This window comes from Mustelus asterias, chromosome 19 (assembly GCF_964213995.1).
Source record: "Mustelus asterias chromosome 19, sMusAst1.hap1.1, whole genome shotgun sequence".
Classification (NCBI taxonomy): Eukaryota; Metazoa; Chordata; class Chondrichthyes; order Carcharhiniformes; family Triakidae; genus Mustelus; species Mustelus asterias.
In genome coordinates, this window is record NC_135819.1 from 6,087,818 (window position 1) to 6,106,819 (window position 19,002).

Sequence of the window (19,002 nt, forward strand, 5' to 3'; positions counted from 1 at the left end):
AACATTATGATACAACGATCACTGTCCCTAAATGTTCTTCCACTGACACCTGGTCCATCTCATTCCCAATAACCATGTCTAGCAGTGCATCCTTTCTCAATGGACTGGAAACACTCTCCTGAACACACTATAGGAATTCTTGACCATCTCTTTCTCCCCTTTACACAGCCACTTTCCCATTATATTTGGATAAATTCCCATAATGCAAGTACTCTATAATTTTTGCACCTCTCAGTAATTGCTTACAGATTTGTTCCTCTACATCCTTCCCATCAATTGGTGGCCTATAAACTATACCAGGCAGTGTAACTGCTCCCATTTCTGTTTCTTAGCTTTAGCTAAATTGATTCCACCCATGATGCCTCTAGAGTGTCCTCTTCTCCAGCACTGCATTGTTCTCCTTAATCAATAACGCCACCCCTGCCCTTTTCTTTCTTGCCTATCTTTTCTGAGCACTTTGTACAGAAGAATATTTAGCACCCAGTCCTGCCCTTCCTCGAGTTAGTCACATTGCAATTCCACATGGCAATCTTCGCCAGGAACACACCAATCTTATTTACATTATAGTAACATTTTACTTTCTGCTAAAATTTCCTCATTAATTGAACAAGTATGTCTCATTTCCATAAATATTACACACAACATGCTTTGTCCGATGGTGCAACACTCCACTTTCTATTCAAGTGAAATTTTCATTATCCCATCTCGCCTCGAGGAAGCAGCATTAGTAAATCAGTAACTTGCCTTTTTTTTGAGTTTTCTTTTTCTTCTTGATGGGAGACTTGTCCTCCCCAGAGTCTTCATCCATGGGTCGTTTCACTGGTGTGCTGAATGCACTCGGAGGAATTTGAACTGAAAAATTCAACAGCATCAAATGTTAACAGGCATGGTAAACAGATCATAACAAATACTAAAAAGCAGCAACAGATCCATATGCACAGGCGGTTTTCTTATTACAGAATACTAAAAGGGTCCTTTCGCCCTTGGTTTATGATACCTCAGGTAACTATTCCGTAGAATTAATCAGCGCCAGAGGGATCTCCTAGATTAGTTTTCATTGATTACAGGATAGGAGAAAAAATTCCCAGACTCCGCCCCGTTGATACACACATAAACAATTAGTCCACATTGCTATTCCCAGGATAGCAATTTTGGGAAGGATAGTGAGTGTACATACTGTGATAGAGAATTATGTGGGATGTGTTATAGATGACCCAAAGGATCATTTCCTCACAGTCACTGTTCAAAAGGAAGGAAGTTTTTGTCCTATGCACTCAGATCTCTAAAGTGTAGTTCAATGCAAGTTGGATAGGGAGGAAAACCAAAGTTGTAGTAGAAGAGAAACGAAAATTTAAAAAGATTGAGATTGCAGCATAAGGGTTTGGTATATATAGGGTCAATGTGGCTCTGAGTACAATACTGCTCAGTGATGTATGAAGACACATGACCCAGACCTGAGGTCAGTATGGTGCTGCCCGTAGACATATTAAGAGCTAAAGATGGAGGTAGAGCCATTGTTACGATCCCAGCTGATGTTACTACTGGACAAGTTAGATCTCAGGGTGGAACTCTTGCTTGACAGATCCTAACTTTTATTTTGAGGATAGCTACTGAACAGAGGATGTTGATGAACTTCTAACAAAGGAATAAAACATTTATTAAACAAGAACTATAATACACAAATCCTTCACTCCAACTATACCATTAGATATATACAGGTTTGTAAGGATAAGTCACAAAATCGATCTTATATTAGTACGCAGGCAACCTATGATCAGACACACATTACTCTGAAAGATGTGCCACACCCAAAACATCTTCCATGGATTTCTCATCAACTCCCCCAAGAAGCTTGTCACATTGTAAGCCAACTGCTCTTACAGAAACTCTGTCTGTTAACTTGGGTTTTAAATCTCCACTTTTGAAGAACTTGCCCTGGAACGTCCTCCCAAATTATGCTTTCATTTGGACATTTTCAACAAGGATCCACTCCTAGGCTTTCAGTTTCTCATCTGATGTTTATCTCCCCTGGTTCGCCACGTATATTCAAGCTGTGCCTTCCATACACTCAGGTATTCAGCTGTACCAACAGAGCACTTTTGCTTCACAAACCCATAGTAAGAAGTCACCATTGGTAGGATACCAGATCAGAAACCCCAGCGTATATTGGACCTCAACAACTTTTCTATTTTGGCATTGTGAGAATAGGATGTTTCACTCCAGGCACAATTCTACTGACAAACGAGGGAGCTTTATCAAAACAAACTTTGCTTAATAAAGCTTAACTATAACAAATGAATTAGCTTAACTTTTGAACAATATTTAAACATGGCAAGATACAATTCTTACTGCTAACCTATCACTATTTGTCCCAATCAACCAATATTTCTCTTATGTAACTAAACCCTGCTTTAAAATTAATTAGCAAAACACAGGCACTTAGAGTCATAGAGGTTTACAGCATGGAGACAGGCCCTTCGGCCCAACTTGTCCATGCCGCCCTTATTTTTTTTTAAACCCCTAAACTAATCCTAATTGCCCGCATTTGGCCCACATCCCTCTATACCCATCGTACCCATGTAACTATCTAAATGCTTTTTAAAAGATAAAATTATAGCCGCCGCTACTACTACCTCTGGCAGAGATGCCCACTTCCAATGGCAAAGGATGTCTCTTAGAAACCCTACAGCACAGAAAGAGGCCATTCGGCCCATCGAGTCTGCACCGACCACAATCCCACCCAGGCCCTACCCCCATATCCCAACATATTTACCCACTAATCCCTCGAACCTACGCATCCCAGGACACTAAGGGCAATTTTAGCATGGCCAATCAACCTAACCCGCACATCTTTGGACTGTGGGAGGAAACCCATGCAGACACGAGGCTGGATGTCTTCAGCCAGCCAGAATGGCATGGTCCCAAGTACTCCAACATTAAAAAGGGTATTCCCACTTCAATTTCGCATTCAATCTCCTCTTGTGTAGCAGGTTTGGCCATTATCATTCCAGATATTGGAAAGTCCTCACTGGTTAGATCAACCTACTGTCCACAAGATACCATGACACCTCTTTGACAAAGGGTCATCTGGACACGCAACGTCAGCTTTTTTCTCTCCTTACAGATGCTGCCAGACCTGCTGAGACTTTCCAGCATTTTCTCTTTCGGTTTCAGATTCCAGTATCCGCAGTAATTTGCTTTTTATCATGATACCTCCACTGGAAGTGTAACTAAGAATGATCAGCAGTCTGAGAATCTCCATCTCCAATTTTGATGATGGTAGAGTTAGTCAACACAGCAATCCCAGATGGGGTACCCGGCAGAGCACTAGATCCTGCACGGACGAGCTGCCGGGGGTATTTGCAGACATCTTTAACCTCTCTTTACACCAATCTGAGGTCCCTATCGGCATCAATAGGACAACCATCATCCTTGTACCAAAGAAAAGCCAGGCAGCGTGCCTTAATGACCATTGACTGGTGGCTCTGACATCCATCATTATGAAGTGCTTCGAAAGATTAGTCATGGCACAAATCAATTCCGCCCTCCCAGATTGCCTACAGTTAGCCAACCGCCGCAACAGGTCCACAGCAGACGCCATCTCCCCAGCCCTACACTCAACCCTGGAACACCTAGTTAACAAAAACACCTATGTCAGACTCCTATTTATTGACTACAGCTCAGCCTTCAACACCATTATTCCCACGAAACCCATCTCCAAACTCTGTGGCCTGGGGCTCGGTTCCTTCCTCTGCAACTGGATCCTAGACTTCCTAACTCACAGACCACAATCAGTAAGAATAGGCAACAACACCTCCTCCACAATCATCCTCAACACCGGTGTCCCAAAAGGCTGTGCCCTCAACCTCTTACTATACTCCTTATACACCTATGACCGTGTGGCCAAATTCCCCATCAACTTGATTTTCAAGTTTGCTGCTGACACCACACCACCATAATGGGTCGAAACTCAAACAATGCTGAGACAAAGAATCTGGTGAACTGGTGCGATGACAATAATCTCTCCCTCAATGTGAACAAAACAAAAGAGATAGGCACCGACTTTAGGAAACGTAGAGGACATGCCCCTGCCTACATCGACAGAGACGAAGTGGAAATGGTCAAGAGCTTCAACTTTCTAGGTGTCCAGATCACCAACGACCTGTCCTGGTCCCTCCATGCCGGCACTATGGTTAAGAAAGCCCACCAACGCCTCTACTTTCTCAGAAGACTAAGGAAATTTGACATGTCCGCTATGACTCTCACCAACATTTACAGATACACCATAGAAAGCATTTTTCTGGTTGTATCACAGCTTGGTTGTTTCATACTGCTCTGTCCAAGACCGCAAGAAACAACAAAGGGTCGTGAACGAAGCCCAGTCCATCACTCAAACCAGCCTCCCATCCATTGACACTGTCTACAATGCCCGTTGCCTCGGAAAAGCAGCTACCCATGTACCCCGGACATTCTCTCTTCCACCTTCTTCCTTCGGGAAAAAGGTACAAAAGTCTGAGGTCATGTACCAACTGACTCAAGAACAGCTTCTTCCTTGCTGCCGTCAGACTTTTGAATGGGCCTACATTATATTATGTTGATCTTTCTCTACACCCTAGCTATGACTGTAGCCCTCTCCTTTCCTTCTCTATGTACAATACATTTTGTCAGTATAATGCACAAGAAACAATACTTTTCACTGTATACTAATACATGACAATAATAAATCAAATCAATCAGCTTCCAGTCAGCGTACCATGACCTCAAGGAATACTGGTAGCAGTCTCCCATCATCAACAAAACATAGGTGAGCATAGCACTAAACCACCTTCGCACCATAGGAATACTCTTCCTCAGAGCATCAAGACAGCCCGCACGGAGAAAGAAAAAGCAGCAGCATCAAGGAGACAAATAGTATATTCGCCCACCACACAAGAAACAATTGCGAGTAAGAGCCATCATGGATCAACGCAACATGGCCACGTGTGATTCAACATAAAACAAAGAAAGAAAATAATGAATGCATATCCAAATGCTTGTCAAACCTCAAAGCCAAGAAGAACCAGAAGCAACAGTGCCTGTAACTCTTCCAACAGAACAGAAACAAAATTTGAAAAAGTTATAACACCCCCCAGGCTGCCTGAACCTCTTAACTTAATTTGGAAGGCAGTGGTATAATCAGACAAAGTCAGCATGGATTTACAAAAGGGAAATCATGCTTGACGAATCTATTGAAATTTTTTGAGGATGTAACTAGTAGAGTTGACCAAGGAGAACCAGTGGATGTGGTTTATTTAGACTTTCAGAAGGCTTTTAACAAGGTCTCACATAACAGTCTATTATGTAAAGCTAAAGCACATGGGATTACAGGTAACGTCTTCAGATGGATAGGAAGCTAGTTAGCAGATAGGAAGCAAAGAGTTGGCATAAATGGGTCTTTTTCTGATTGGCAGGCAGTGGCTAGTGGGGTTCAACAGGGATCTGTGCTAGGACTCCAACTGTTCACATTATATATTAATGATTTGGAAGGGGGAACTGAATGTATTATATCCAAATTTGCAGCTGATACAAAGTTGGTGGGAGGGTGAGCTGTGAGGAGGATGCAGAGATGCTTCAGCGTGATTAGGACAGACCGAGTGTGTGGACATCTACATAGCTGATGCAGTATAATGTGGATAAATGTGAGGTTATCCATTTTGGTAGCAATAATAGGAAGACAGATTATTACTTGAATGGGTGTAAATTGAGGGGTAGATACTCAACGAGGCCTTGGAGTCCTCGTGCATCAGTCACTGAAAGTACAGGTACAACAGACAGAAAAGGCGGCAAATGGTATGTTGGCCTTCATAGCCAGAGGATTTGAATATAGAGATAGGGATGTTTTGCTGCAATTGTATAGGGCGCTGGAGAGGCCACACCTGGTGTATTGTGTGCAGTTTTGGTGTCCTTATCTGAGGAAGGATGTCCTTGCTGTAGAGGGAGTACAACAAAAGGTTTACCAGGCTGATTCCTGGGATGGCAGGTCTGTCATATGAGGAGAGACTAAGTCAGTTAGGATTACATTCACTGGTGTTTAGAAGAGTGAGAGGGGATCTCAAGAAACTTATAAAATCCTAACAGGGTTAGATAGGTAGATTCAGAAAGAATGTTCCCAATGGTGGGAGAGTCTAGAACTAGGGGGTCATAGTTTGAGAATAAGAATGAAGGGAAGGAGAAATTTCTGCACCCAGAGGGTGGTGAATGTGTGGAATTCACGGCCACTTGGCATCAGACTTGGTAGTTGAGGCCAAATTGTTGTCTGATTTCAAGAAAAAAAATTAGATTTTGCTCCTGGGGCTAAAGGGATCAAGGAAAATGGGAGGAAGGGGGATCAGGATATTGAATTCAATGATCAGCCATGTTCAAGATGAATGGTGGAGCAGGCTTGAAGGACTGAATGACCTATTCGTGCTTCTAGTTTCTATGTTAAGGACTGGATGAGGAAAATAGAGATGGAGCAGTGAGAATGTAATAATGTAATGGCATTAAGGCTGTAACAATAAGGTAAATGTATTAGACTTATAACAATGCAAGACCTGAAGTAAATGAACATAACTTCATATCCATGAGATAAAGACTTGGCGGAGGTGTAGTATAAAGGTCTGGTATATACAGGATTAAAAAAAGACCGAATACAGTACCACCCACACAGTGATGTACAAAGGCACATGACTAAGACTTAGGATTGGTGAGATGTTGGCCAGAGATGTGTCAAGACCTAGAGATGGAGATAGTTGCTTGCTTGTACCCTTAGCTACCTGCAACTATACACATATAACAGCAAACAAACACATACTGTTAACAAATGAAGACTACAAAGACTTCCTTAACAGACACTTTCTGTAATCAACATCATTACAACTGAGATCACCTAGACCTAATTTGATTATTACCTAGTTTGCACCAATCAGAAAAAAATGGGAACTTAAATTTGATCTGTAAATACTTAGATGGATAGGTGTGATGCAAATAGTGGAACCAGAAAGCTATTTACAATTGAAATGAAAGGGCTTCACTTCCTACCTGTATAATCCACTGGATTTTCATTTTTAGGTTTTCTAGGAAGTTTAGAAGGTAGTGGATCCATTCCCAATACTTTATGCAACTGTCCAAAAGCAGCCAGGCGCAGTGCATGCTAAATACACAAAGATTTTAAAATAGTTAATGTAATACAATTTAGAAGCACAGAAACAAGCTCATTAAATGCAAGGTAGTTTTACCTGACTGCTTTGGGTTATGTCCTCTCTTTGCTGTCTGGTAAGACTGCCAATAGCATCTGTAGCTTCTTTTTCACATGGATCGTAGATACCAGGTCCATCTACAGCCAGTTCAAGGGAGAGTGTCAGAGGGAGGAAAATAGAGATCAGAACAGAAACAATTTCTTCCCATAAGCTGAAAATACAGACCAATAGGAGCAGCTGACCAATGTCACAACTTAGGACCATGGCATCTTGGGACAATTAAAACAGAAACCGGAATGCAGTCTACAGACTTGTGCACCTACAGAAACTCCAACTGAAAAGGCCTCTCAGTGGTGCTATTTCCTCATGTCCTTGCTTCATATGATCTGACATAGAATGGGAAAAAAGTGACTTCCCCATTGTTCCAGTGACCTTAACAAGTAGCAAGTTGACATCACCATCATGTGCCTCCTTTACAATAAAGAGGTGACCTTCTGGTAAAGTTACATAGGCCAGGCAGGGCCTATCTTTGGGACTTTCAGTAGCACCGGCTTGTTGGAACTCCAAGCAGCTGCACATCATCAATTTTTTACGGATGACTTATAGTTGTACCAAAGAGTCAGAGAGGCAGAAAATAAAATTAAAAGTAGAAATGAGAAATATATTTAACAATTTCAATTATTTGTTAACATTTGGCCAAGCACATACCTAACATTAGAATTCCAGAAGCCAGACACTCCAAGACTCTTCGCATTGCCTCTCCTGCACCCAGAGGTCTGTTAGCAGTTCCAATTGCTTTTTCACAGATCAATTCTAAAGGCTAAAAACAAAAGATCAAATTTAACACTTCGCTATGATGTTTATGTGGTATACTCAAATCAGTCCCTACATAAGTAACATGATACCAGCTAGAAGTATTCACAAACCAAAGCACATATAGACTGGATGCTAATAATAGTCAGTAAAGATGACATCTGATGTCCTACCAAGATAATATTTTAAGTTTCAATACTCAGGCAAACTGGTATCATTCAAGACAGCAATTAAACTGGTTAGAGGTTTGTATGGTGAGGTAGGGGGGGAAGAATGGACGAAATAAATAGAAGGTGGAAGGGAAGGAGTCAGTCGCTGAAGAAAACATCTTCAGCTGCTTCAATAACATTCCTGTCATCGTAAATTTACAAGTGGGAACATTCACTGATGATTGCACAAACATTCAGTTCTGTTGGCACCACCTTAGATACTGTACTAAAACAGGCCCTGTCCACAGCAGGACCTGGGCAACATTCAGGTTTAGACTGTTAATGTGGCAAGAATCTTACTTGGCATGTAAATGCCAGGCAATTCCCATTGGCAACAAGTAAAAATCTAACCATTTCCTCTAGCCATTTAATGACATTACAATCACCGAATCCCACATCATCAACATTCTGGGGTTCACCATGGACCAGAACTGAACTGGATCAACCACATAAATACCATGGCTCCAAGAGCAAGCCAGAGGCTGGGAATTCTACAGCAAGTAATGTGCCTTCTGACTACCCAAAACCTATGCACCATCTACAAAGCACAAGATGAGTTTGGTGGAAGACTCTCCAATTGCCCGGATTAGTGCAGCTCCAGCAACACAGGAAACAATACCATCTGGGACAAAACTGCCCGTTTGATTACAATTTCACCCAACACCTTAAATATTCACTCTCTCCATTACTGGCATGCAGAAGCAGGAGTATGCACCAGACAAGATGCACTGCAACAACTTGGCAACCACCTTTTAAACCAGTGACGTTTATCACCCAGAAGTACAAGAACCATGGAAACACCACTGTCTGCAAATTCCATTCCAAGTCATTTATTCTGAGCTGCAAACACATCTCCATTCCTTTTTTGTCACTGGATCAGAGCCCTGCATCTTGACAGTAATGTGGGCAAACTACACTAGATGGAAAGCAGTGGTTGAACAATTAATAATAAAAACAAAAGAGTTGGAAATTGAATCACCTGCAGCTTCAGGGACAGGTGAAGTACCCTGGCTCTGTTAAGGAGACTGAGCAATCTCTCAAGGGAAATTAGGACTGGGCAATACATTCTGGCTTTTCCACTGAGTCCCACAATCCATGAATGAATAAAAAATACAACTACAAGAACAAACTCCCCAGTTAAGAGTCCAACTCAAAGATAATTTCCCATGCACAGAAGCCAACAAGCAGAAAGCTTCAAATTAAAGTTTATTTATTAGTCACAAGTAAGGCTTACATTAACATTGCAATGAAGTTACTGTGAAATTCCCCTAGTCGTCATATTCCAGCACCTGTCTGGGTCAATGCACCTAACTAGCACGTCTTTCAGACTGTGGGAGGAAAGCAGTGCACCCGGAGGAAACCCGCCCAGACACGGGGAGAACGTGCAAACTCCACACAGACAGCGACCCAAGCCGGGAATCGAACTGGGTCCCTGGAGCTGTGAGGCAGCAGTGCTAACCAAATGATAACTCTGACAACAGGAGTAATATGCTAGAAAAATGTTCACATACCCATCCTTTAAGCGGTGCCCAGGTGGGAACTCTTGAACATAAATCCCGTAGAACACGGATGACAATGACACATGACTTCAGCCCGTTTGCCCTGGCCTATAAAACCGGTGAGCAGAAAGTTAGTGTCTCAGTTATTGACCTACAAATAAATTCAGTATAAAATGCCAACTTTCAAATCTGCAGTGCTACTTTGTCAAGGGTAAAAAAGTCTTTACATTTATAAATGAGAGCTACATATCAATCTAGCATTTTAAAAGTGAGCAAAATTACTCTTAAAACAAAGCAGCAACAATGCAACAATACACAAAAATTAACAGATTAATCCCTGAAACCCCCTCCCAAACCAAGAGCTGCCATCTTACTAAGATTACACTCATTTACTTAAGTGCTTATTAGCAGCTGTGCAGCGACAGAAGCTAAGTGTTGCACAGAAATTTAAAATTCCAATATCAATTCAACATATAATTAATAACTGAACAGAATCAATAATTTTAATAAAAAACTTTCTACTTTAGACAATAATGTAAGAACAAGATCCAAACCTGGAACCATTTGGCGTGTCGCAGGGACGCCAAGGCGGTTAGGCATTTCTGCCTGTCCAATACATCCGCAGGCTCACTCATCGTTACTGTTTCTATTGATGGAGTGGAATAAGAAGACAGGCAGTTTGACCAAGGGGTTTCTGTCATGCGGCGGGGAGCGGCAGCATCCTATTGGGCAAACAGGGCTCCCCACCAAAGTCAAGTTGTAGTGAACACTCTCTCATCATCTATTGAGCTACTTTAGTCTGCAACTAATCATGGAGAACACTAGCTACACCTGAACACCAAATGAGCCTGAAGGGTTGTACACTAGCACCTGTAATATTAAGTCTGCATTATTTATTACTTTAAAATGCTGTCCTACATAGTTGCTGTGGGCCTAAATGCATTGTACTGCCGGTGGTGCAGGGAAAACTATTCTACCTGTTCTGAGCTATTACCTAATATAGCAATGTGTTTAATGAGCTAAGCTAGAAACTATAAAAAGGCAACTATCAAGTAGGCTTAGGCCTCTGTCCGGGGGAAACCCCCTCTGCCCACGAGGGTCGACTGCCCAGGCCCCCATGACAGAGAGCGTCCAGTTGGTCAAAGGTCCAGCGTCCCTAAAAGAATTGACAAACTAGAAGGCTTGGTAGACGTGATGAAATAGTAAATCCACAGGCAATATCAAAAAGATCAAAAACACCATAAAAATGTTTATATACAGTGGGAAACTGTTACGAGTCTGCACAAAGCAGTTGTGTGTGCTTAAGCTGTGGTTGTTCAGATTAAGATCATTATCTCAAGTCTAACAAGTTGATGCACAGGCTTTCGACATCAAATAAGAGGTTAGCTCCATCTTTACACTGCTCAGTTTCCCACTGGATATTCAAAACTTGGTGGTGTCTGCACTGCAGCAAAACTGAATGGTCTGGTAGTTCCATTACTGACCAGAGTTTCAAATAAGATCAGTTTGTCATGGGTGTTCCTGACTAATGAGCCCAAAGCCATCAAGAAACTTATATTAACTCAGCAAATTCAGTAGCACAAATTCTGGAGACACCAGGCAGCAAATGATAGAGTATTTGGCCAGATTGGCTAAAGCCAGAAACCAACTTGGTAACTGTCCTGATCTACCGAGCCCCAGAAACCAGGCAAGTCCCAGTAGCAAACTCAAGCCTGTGCTGAGTTAAGTTATCTATGCTGTAGCAGCTGCTTTCAAATATGAAACCAAGGGCAAATGAGCTGAGAGTATATCATATTGACTTTATTGGCTGATAAAATTTGGAATAAACACCTACTGCGTAGAATTTAAACAACGTAAAAATAACGGTAGCAGAGGACAACACAGCAGCTTGCAAATATAAAAACAGAAAATGCTGGAAAATCTCAGCAGGTCTGACAGCACCTGTGGGGAGAGAATAGAGCCAACGCTGAGTCTAGATCACCCAGAGCTCTGACGAAGGGTGATTTAGACTCGAAACGTTGGCTCTATTCTCCCCCCACAGATGCTGTCAGATCTGTTGAAACTTTCTAGCATTTTGTGTTTTTGTTTCAGATTCCAGTATCTGCAGTATTTTGCTTTTAGCTTGTCAAATATATGTCTTTTGCATGAAATAACTAAGCTTTCCCATGAATATAGTTAATAAAGCTAGAACAACATGTCCAGCTTTACGCATGGAATCCTGAACTACCATCCAAAAAATGAGTTCTGTGGCAGCAGAATGATTGGAAGCATGCCACCTGGCTTATAACCCATGCACCCCGTGATGTTGAAAGCTCAGCAACCAGAGACATTGGCTTCCTGAACTCATCCCAACAGAAACTTTCCAAACACTTACATTTGCCAAATAAGTAACTTCCACTGCTTGCTCTGAAATCCGCCAAGTTAAACCAAGGGTTTGATTGCAAAGCAATCAGAGTTTATTCATAAAAGAGCAGCACCTTAAAAGAAAATTCACGTTCAAGGTGACCGATATAGTCACTTTGGAGGAGAGATATATACTCTGGTACCAAATTGGGGATATTGAGTGCTTTTGGCACTGCCCCACGGCACTGCTGCTGTGACTGCCTAGACCATTTCACATGGAGCTGAAAAGCCAAACAAGGGAATTTCATCCCAAATTTGTTGCATCCAGATGAATCAAAGATGAAAGCCCAGAGTCCAATTTACAAAGCCGCCCAGTTCCCAAAATATTCTGGAAAGCAACATTTTCTTAGTGGACAGTATTATCCTCCAGTCAATTTGATCATACTACATCGATAATAATAACAGAATCCTGTCATAATTCACAATAAGGTTCTAGTCTAATGATAATTGCCAACCAGGGACAGGTGAACATTTAGAGCTCTTAAGCTCATTTAGTTAACATCAAGCTGCTTAATCTTTGCCCTCACTTTCACTTCTACCACAAAATAATCCAAGTCCCTGAATAATAATCAACAGCCTCCTGGAAGAAAACTGTCAGCCTTTAATAGGAAAAACCTGTAACTAAAACTCCAAATCAGTGTGATTGCTGATTTGAGACTCCACACATGGTCACTTCAACAGCTCAAAATGGATAAAAATGTTGGATTCAAATCAGGCCATGAAGAGGCAAACTTTACCTAAAACTCTGCCAGCCATGTATCAGGTCGTCTTTTTCAGAAGTTAAGCAACATTTGAAAAAGGCCCAACAGTCATTTTTGCTGCAATGCAAACTTAACTCGCGTATAAACCAGTAGTTTTTGAACAACTTGAATACATGCACAGTCAAGGGCAATTCTCAACTTAGTTTGAAGGCTTCTGAATATTTGTTCAGAAGCCTGAAGTCATTGTATTACAAAGAGATTTAAAGTAGCAAGAACATTTAACTGTGTATTGGGCCACCAAAAGGCTACAATTGCAAAGATAACATGTCAAGCAGTTCTAGGATGTAAAGCTGCAGTATACTACACACCATGGATGCCTCAGCTGCCATAGGGAGGTACACAATACGACAAGACAATTTTAAAGGGATAGACATAAAAAGTGACCTCTGATGACAACAATCTCAATGGATCTTAATAGATGGGACTTTCAGGCCACAACAAAATGATTGGTACATATTCTAATATGGCAGAACTCGGCTAGTCACTCTTGGAAGATTTAACACTCAAAAGTGAGAGTGCTATTCATCCAAGACTACGCTCCTCTAAGTGTTGTGCCCATACAATATAAAAGAGCTTAAAAAAATTCACCAGTACAGTAATCCCTCATTTAGCATGTCTAATATGTTCCAGACAAATAGCGTGCTAAATGAAAATGCATTAATTGGAAAATAAAGATTCCCATATATGGGTGGGTTACATTCCTGACCTGGCTGCTCCTCCTCTTTGACACAGGAAACACGCCATGATGGAAACAGGAAATGGCAGAATAGTTTCAGCCTTCTCAACCCCACAACACAGATGTAGAGGTGGGGAGGAGTGAGAGCCAAGCCCAGAGACCAGGATCGCTATTGGGCCTGGAGTTCTGGTGCTTTTACTGGCAGTTCAATGGGGAGCCACAAAGGTTACAGACACAGCCTTGCAAATAACTCAAGGTGGCTGACAGGAATAGAACAATCTGGTCCCACCGGGAGAGGCTGGGAATCAGCTCCTGTTCTATCAGGAGAGTCCAGCAATCATTCAGGAATAATGACAGGAGCAATCCCTTGAGGTTCATCAATTGAGTTAAACAAAGTACCGATGTTGTGGCTGACAGCACCATTAGAAAATGTTCTCCAATGGGGAACTTGCTCTAAAATGAAAACAAGATATTGGAAAGTGCTCTAAATGCAGGATTACTGTATAACCCAGCTCCATATTTGGGTCTGCACTTACAGGCGTAAGTCACCCCCCCCCCCCCCCCCTTCCCCAAAGCCTACTTGAAGGAAGTCCAATTAATCAAAATATTAACCAGCTGCACATAACTTTATACAATAGGACAAATCCCAAGGTACTCAAGATAAACATTTGTTTAGGTCCCGCCACCTTGAATCACAAACTATTTCCCAAATTTCTTCTGACAAGCCTGAATCTAAGATAACTTCCGTCTGCAGACCCAATGGAGGAATGAAGTCGGGAGCAAGTGAATTTTCCAAGAGGTAGTGAAATTTTACATACCAAAGGAATCAAGTTTTTGAAGAGGATGGTCAGAAGAAACATCTCAGTAAAAGAGCAAAAATGCACATATCCTTCATGCAATTCTACTGACTGCCAACAGCACAAAAACAGGGAAAATGCATCTCACTGCAGGAAGAATGATCAGTCACTAACATACTCGACTCTAGTTGGCCGAGAGAGGGCTCTTGCCACCAACAGAATGAAGATAAATTGAAAGTGCCATTGGATTATGGCATCCTTAAGGCTAGTGCTCCAATTTCAGTTCCCCAGTATATCAATCTGTGATCTTATTACAGTCTCAGTTTATCTGGCAATTCAACACAAAAAGAGAAGTTAATTAGATCAAATTTACTCAGTCTGGTCTCATATCTTAAGAGAAAAACTACTCCAGGTAAAAACAAATTTGATAGCACTAGTACTGTCAATTCATTATTGGGTGGAAAATAGTTGTGTACTTGTATTCATGCATTAATTAACTGTGGACATGGGACAATCAGACCCCAGAGAAAAGAGACCTTCATCCCCACTGTCTAACTAGATTTGAAACCAGGTTGTGTTCAAACAACAGGCTTCCACTAAAAAAACCTTACTGTCTACATTGGGCCCCAGAGAAGGATTTGGCAATGGAAGGGTCATGTAATCAATTGTACCTTAATATATTGCAGCTTTAACCTCAAAGACATGACCCAAGAACAAGCTATATTGACGGCCCAATAAACATCCAATGCTGCGGGTTGGAGTTTGCCACCTACAACCCATCCTACCTCCAGCAGTCTGCTTCTCAAGCTCTTCTCGAACCAGAGGGGAGGTCAACTTGATCTTCAAGGTTAGTGGCTCCTCTTTGTCATTCTTTATAATGATGGCTGCATCTTTAATTGAAGGATTTATTTCATACTTTTCCTCAGTAATGGTCTAGATAAATAAAACAAAAATTAGATGCACCAATTCTCACTCTATTTTTTTCTCTGCACAAGCTCAAACTTTTAAGGCAGGTTCAGACTAGCCTGATATTACCCTTTTTTTATATTCCCATAACAGCCACACGATCAAGGTCAATTGATTCTTTCAGGTCCTGCCTGACAGAACCATTCTCAATTATCTTTTGCACTTCAGAATATGTGATCAGGTTTATTTTGTCCAGCACTTTTAAGATGGACACCTAAAATTTAAAAAATGTGACCCGGAAGAAAGTATTTCTTACCGCAAATTGTACAGCCAGATTATCTTTGACCTTTGTCAACAGTGACCGGGTAGGTTTGTCCCGGCAAAGCAGCACAAGTTCAAGGTCAAGATCTCCCTTCAAGAGGAGGCCCTTGGCTACCAAGCCAACTCGCATCACCCCACGTAAGGTCCGGCTGGCATTCTGTTCTGTAGACTTCTGTTCCCTAATTTGGGAAGGAAATTAAACATTTCACCTCTAATCCATTACTGAAACACACGTCATACTCGCACCCAAAGATTTTTCAACATCATTTTCTTGCATCCAAAATTAGGTAGCACATTCAGCAGCCAACATTGCAAAAAATAAAAGAAATAAAAGGGAGGCTAATATCTAACTTGCCAGTGTTGTCTTCACCCAAGAACAGTTAATCTGGTTCTGACATTCACACACAAGATGTCTTTAATAGGGATCTTGCCAAATTGGCAAGCAGATACCAGCAAGTGACAGAATCAAAGGTTTTGATGGATGTTCAAAGGCTGGACCATCCAACTTCCTAATAAAAAAACTCTCAATGAAATTGTTTTTCAAAATAATATCTGCAGCACTTTAAAACAGAATCCAATCCAACAGCTTGAGTAGTGTACAAGTACTCAATAGCTCCAAGCTTTACATTTAAGAATTTTGTGTGCTTACAGTAGTGTTGGCTGAGAGATAAATATTGGGCACGACACCGGAGACAACGCCCCAACTCTTCATCAAAACAGTGCCGTGAGATCTTATGTCCAGCTGAGAGAGAGGGCACGTACGACTTGATTAATGTCTCAACTGAAAGACAAATCTACATCAAGCTGCTGAGGGATAGTCACTTGGAGAAACAAGGCTTTTAAGAAGTTTCAACATAAAGTTTAAGTTTATTTATTTGTGTCACAAGTAGGCCTACATTACACTGCAATGAAGTTACGGTGAAAACCCCCTAGTCGCCACACTCCGGCGCCTGTTCGGGTACACTGAGGATAGAATTTAACATGGCCAATGCACCTAACCAGCACGTTTTTCGGACTGTGTGAGGAAACCCACGCAGACACGGGGAGAATGTACAGACTCCGCGCAAACAGTGACCCAAGCCGGGAATCGAACCAGAGTCCCTGGCGCTGTGAGGAAACAGTGCTAACCACATTGTGAGGTTAATGTAAGTTGTTTAAAAATATACCTAAATTGGACTGTAGATTCCATTAGTTAATATTTTTTCTGAAAAAAGTACTCTGTACAGAAAATAATTCACCAGCTTTTTCTTTAAATATGGAGACACCCCACCAGGTTAGAAAAGTGAATCAAATTGTAGTGTAAATAATTTCAAAGTCTACATTTGTGATGTAACTGCAGCATGATTACAGGTTTAGTGCAAGGTAACAGAGAGCCAATGTTTTCTCATAAGATTTTTTACTTCTGGACACAATCTATCAGTTCAATGATTTAAAAAAATGGCATACATGGTAAAGTTGTCATGGTCTTCCGTTCTGTGAAAGAGAAAGAAAAATAACAGGTCACCACAGAAATGTACACAACTGGTGGTGCTACAGCTAATAGTCTCAACTATCATACCAAGCTAAAGGTAAACATACCACATTGGAGTAATTTCAATTTATTCATTGCTGCAAAGATATCTTTTCAGCAGTTTGAGTGTAGCACTCGAGCCCAGAATAAAAGGACAAACCACAAGCACCCCCTCAAGGCAAATGTATTTGAGGCACTAAACTTTTCTTTCCTCTTTCCAAATAAAATTTCACAAGGTTTATGTGCTATATATGCACCAAGCTGCAGAGGGTAGCAATGTTACCAATACATTGGGATTTATTCAAAGTAATAATTTTAAAAACCTGAGGCTCAAATTTGTGACTAAATTAAATTTTCCACCTTTATTAATCTAAATGTACTTAACGTAGGGCAGCTTGAGTGAATTATTGCAGTTTACCAATTCAGATTAATTACATACTGCAGTACCAGCTTCCAGTTCCAGCGTTTTGGGGATGTTAGTATTTTTGGGAGTGGGCAACAACAGGAGGAGGTCATACTGATAGATGGTCAACATTCATACAAATAGTAAAAGGAAAGGTGGGACTAATTAGGGGCCAAAATCAAGAGCTTCTTGTGGAGCCAGTCAGTGGGCATACTTTACACACCTACCAGCACCAGAAAAGAAAATGCTTACAATGTCGCAGTTTTTAAAAAAGTACCGATATTGGACAGGATTAAAAATGGATAAAAGGTACTTAAAAAGATTGGCAGTACTCAGCTGAGAAATTACTAAGTCCCGATGGGATGTATTACTGTAAGGAGCAAGGCAAAGGCTCTGACCACAATCTTCCAGGCCAGGACTGAAAGATTGTAAATCTTACACCCATTCAAGAAAAGGGAAAGTCATTACAAGACAGGATAACTCCACCATAAAACAGCAGGGTAGAATGAATCAAATGGCTTCCCCCAACATGGTATCATTCAAAAATTTGAACACTCTGATTATCATCACCCACAGTAGAATGTGACAGTAGCCCCGAGAGTAACTACACTCTGTAGGACCCAGTATGGACTTTTAAAGAGGGAACTGCAAAAATCATGGGCAATTTTGACCTCCATATAGGATGTTACTTTGGACCTGGTAATTTGGAATAAGATAGGATTAGTAAAGGATCCGTTAGGCAAGGGTGATCATTAGATGAATTTTACATTCCGTTCAAGTGAGAAACGTGGGTCTGAAACTAGAGTCTTAAGCTCAAATAAAGGCAATTACAACGATGATGGCAAATCTGGTCAAAGGGCACTGGAAAAATAGGTTAAAAATGTAAGACAGTCGAGAAGCACTGGTAGACATTTAAGGAGATTTATTATATTCAAAAGATAGATTTCATTGAGAAAGAAATATCCTATAAGAAAGGTTCACCATCCATGACTAACTAGAGGAGTTAAGGATGACATCAAATTGAAAATATAATATTACAAAACATTAGTGATAGGCCAGAGGATCGCAAACGTTTTAGAAACCAGCATAGGATGCATCAGGAAGAGGAAGAAATTTAAGTACGAGACAAAACTACTAAGAAATATAAAAATAAAACAATAAAAGCTTCTACAAGTATACAGAAAGGAAACGAGTGATTAATATGAGCATTGGCCCTTAATACCTAGGGGGATTAATAATGAGAAACAAGGGGATTGTAAGAATTTTGTATCTGTCTTCAGGGTGAAAGATGCCAGAAGCATCCAAAGAATAGAAGAAAACCAAGAGGCAAAAGGGAGGAACCTAAAACCAACACAATGAAAAATTAACAGGATGAAAAGCTGACAAATTCCCTGGACCCAATAGCATGCATCCTAGAGTGATAAAGGAAATGGCTGCAGAGATAGTGGATACATAGGTTGTCATTGCCAAAATTTCCAAGATTCTTG

General features: G+C 41.1%; 1 protein-coding gene across 7 annotated transcripts in view; it reads right to left on the reverse strand.

Annotated features, from left to right (window-relative positions):
- LOC144507718 (interleukin enhancer-binding factor 3-like) overlaps nt 1–19,002 on the reverse strand; it is a 67,084-nt gene that overhangs the window by 22,903 nt on the left and 25,179 nt on the right. For all 7 annotated transcript variants that reach the window (XM_078234944.1, XM_078234943.1, XM_078234942.1 and 4 more), the window contains 9 exons: nt 17,049–17,075; nt 15,598–15,781; nt 15,161–15,308; nt 10,293–10,384; nt 9,751–9,846; nt 7,926–8,037; nt 7,257–7,354; nt 7,060–7,171; nt 745–852 (listed from right to left, as the gene is read on the reverse strand). In XM_078234944.1, coding sequence (XP_078091070.1) covers nt 745–852; nt 7,060–7,171; nt 7,257–7,354; nt 7,926–8,037; nt 9,751–9,846; nt 10,293–10,384; nt 15,161–15,308; nt 15,598–15,781; nt 17,049–17,075 — 977 coding nt within the window. The remainder of the gene's footprint in view (nt 1–744; nt 853–7,059; nt 7,172–7,256; nt 7,355–7,925; nt 8,038–9,750; nt 9,847–10,292; nt 10,385–15,160; nt 15,309–15,597; nt 15,782–17,048; nt 17,076–19,002) is intronic.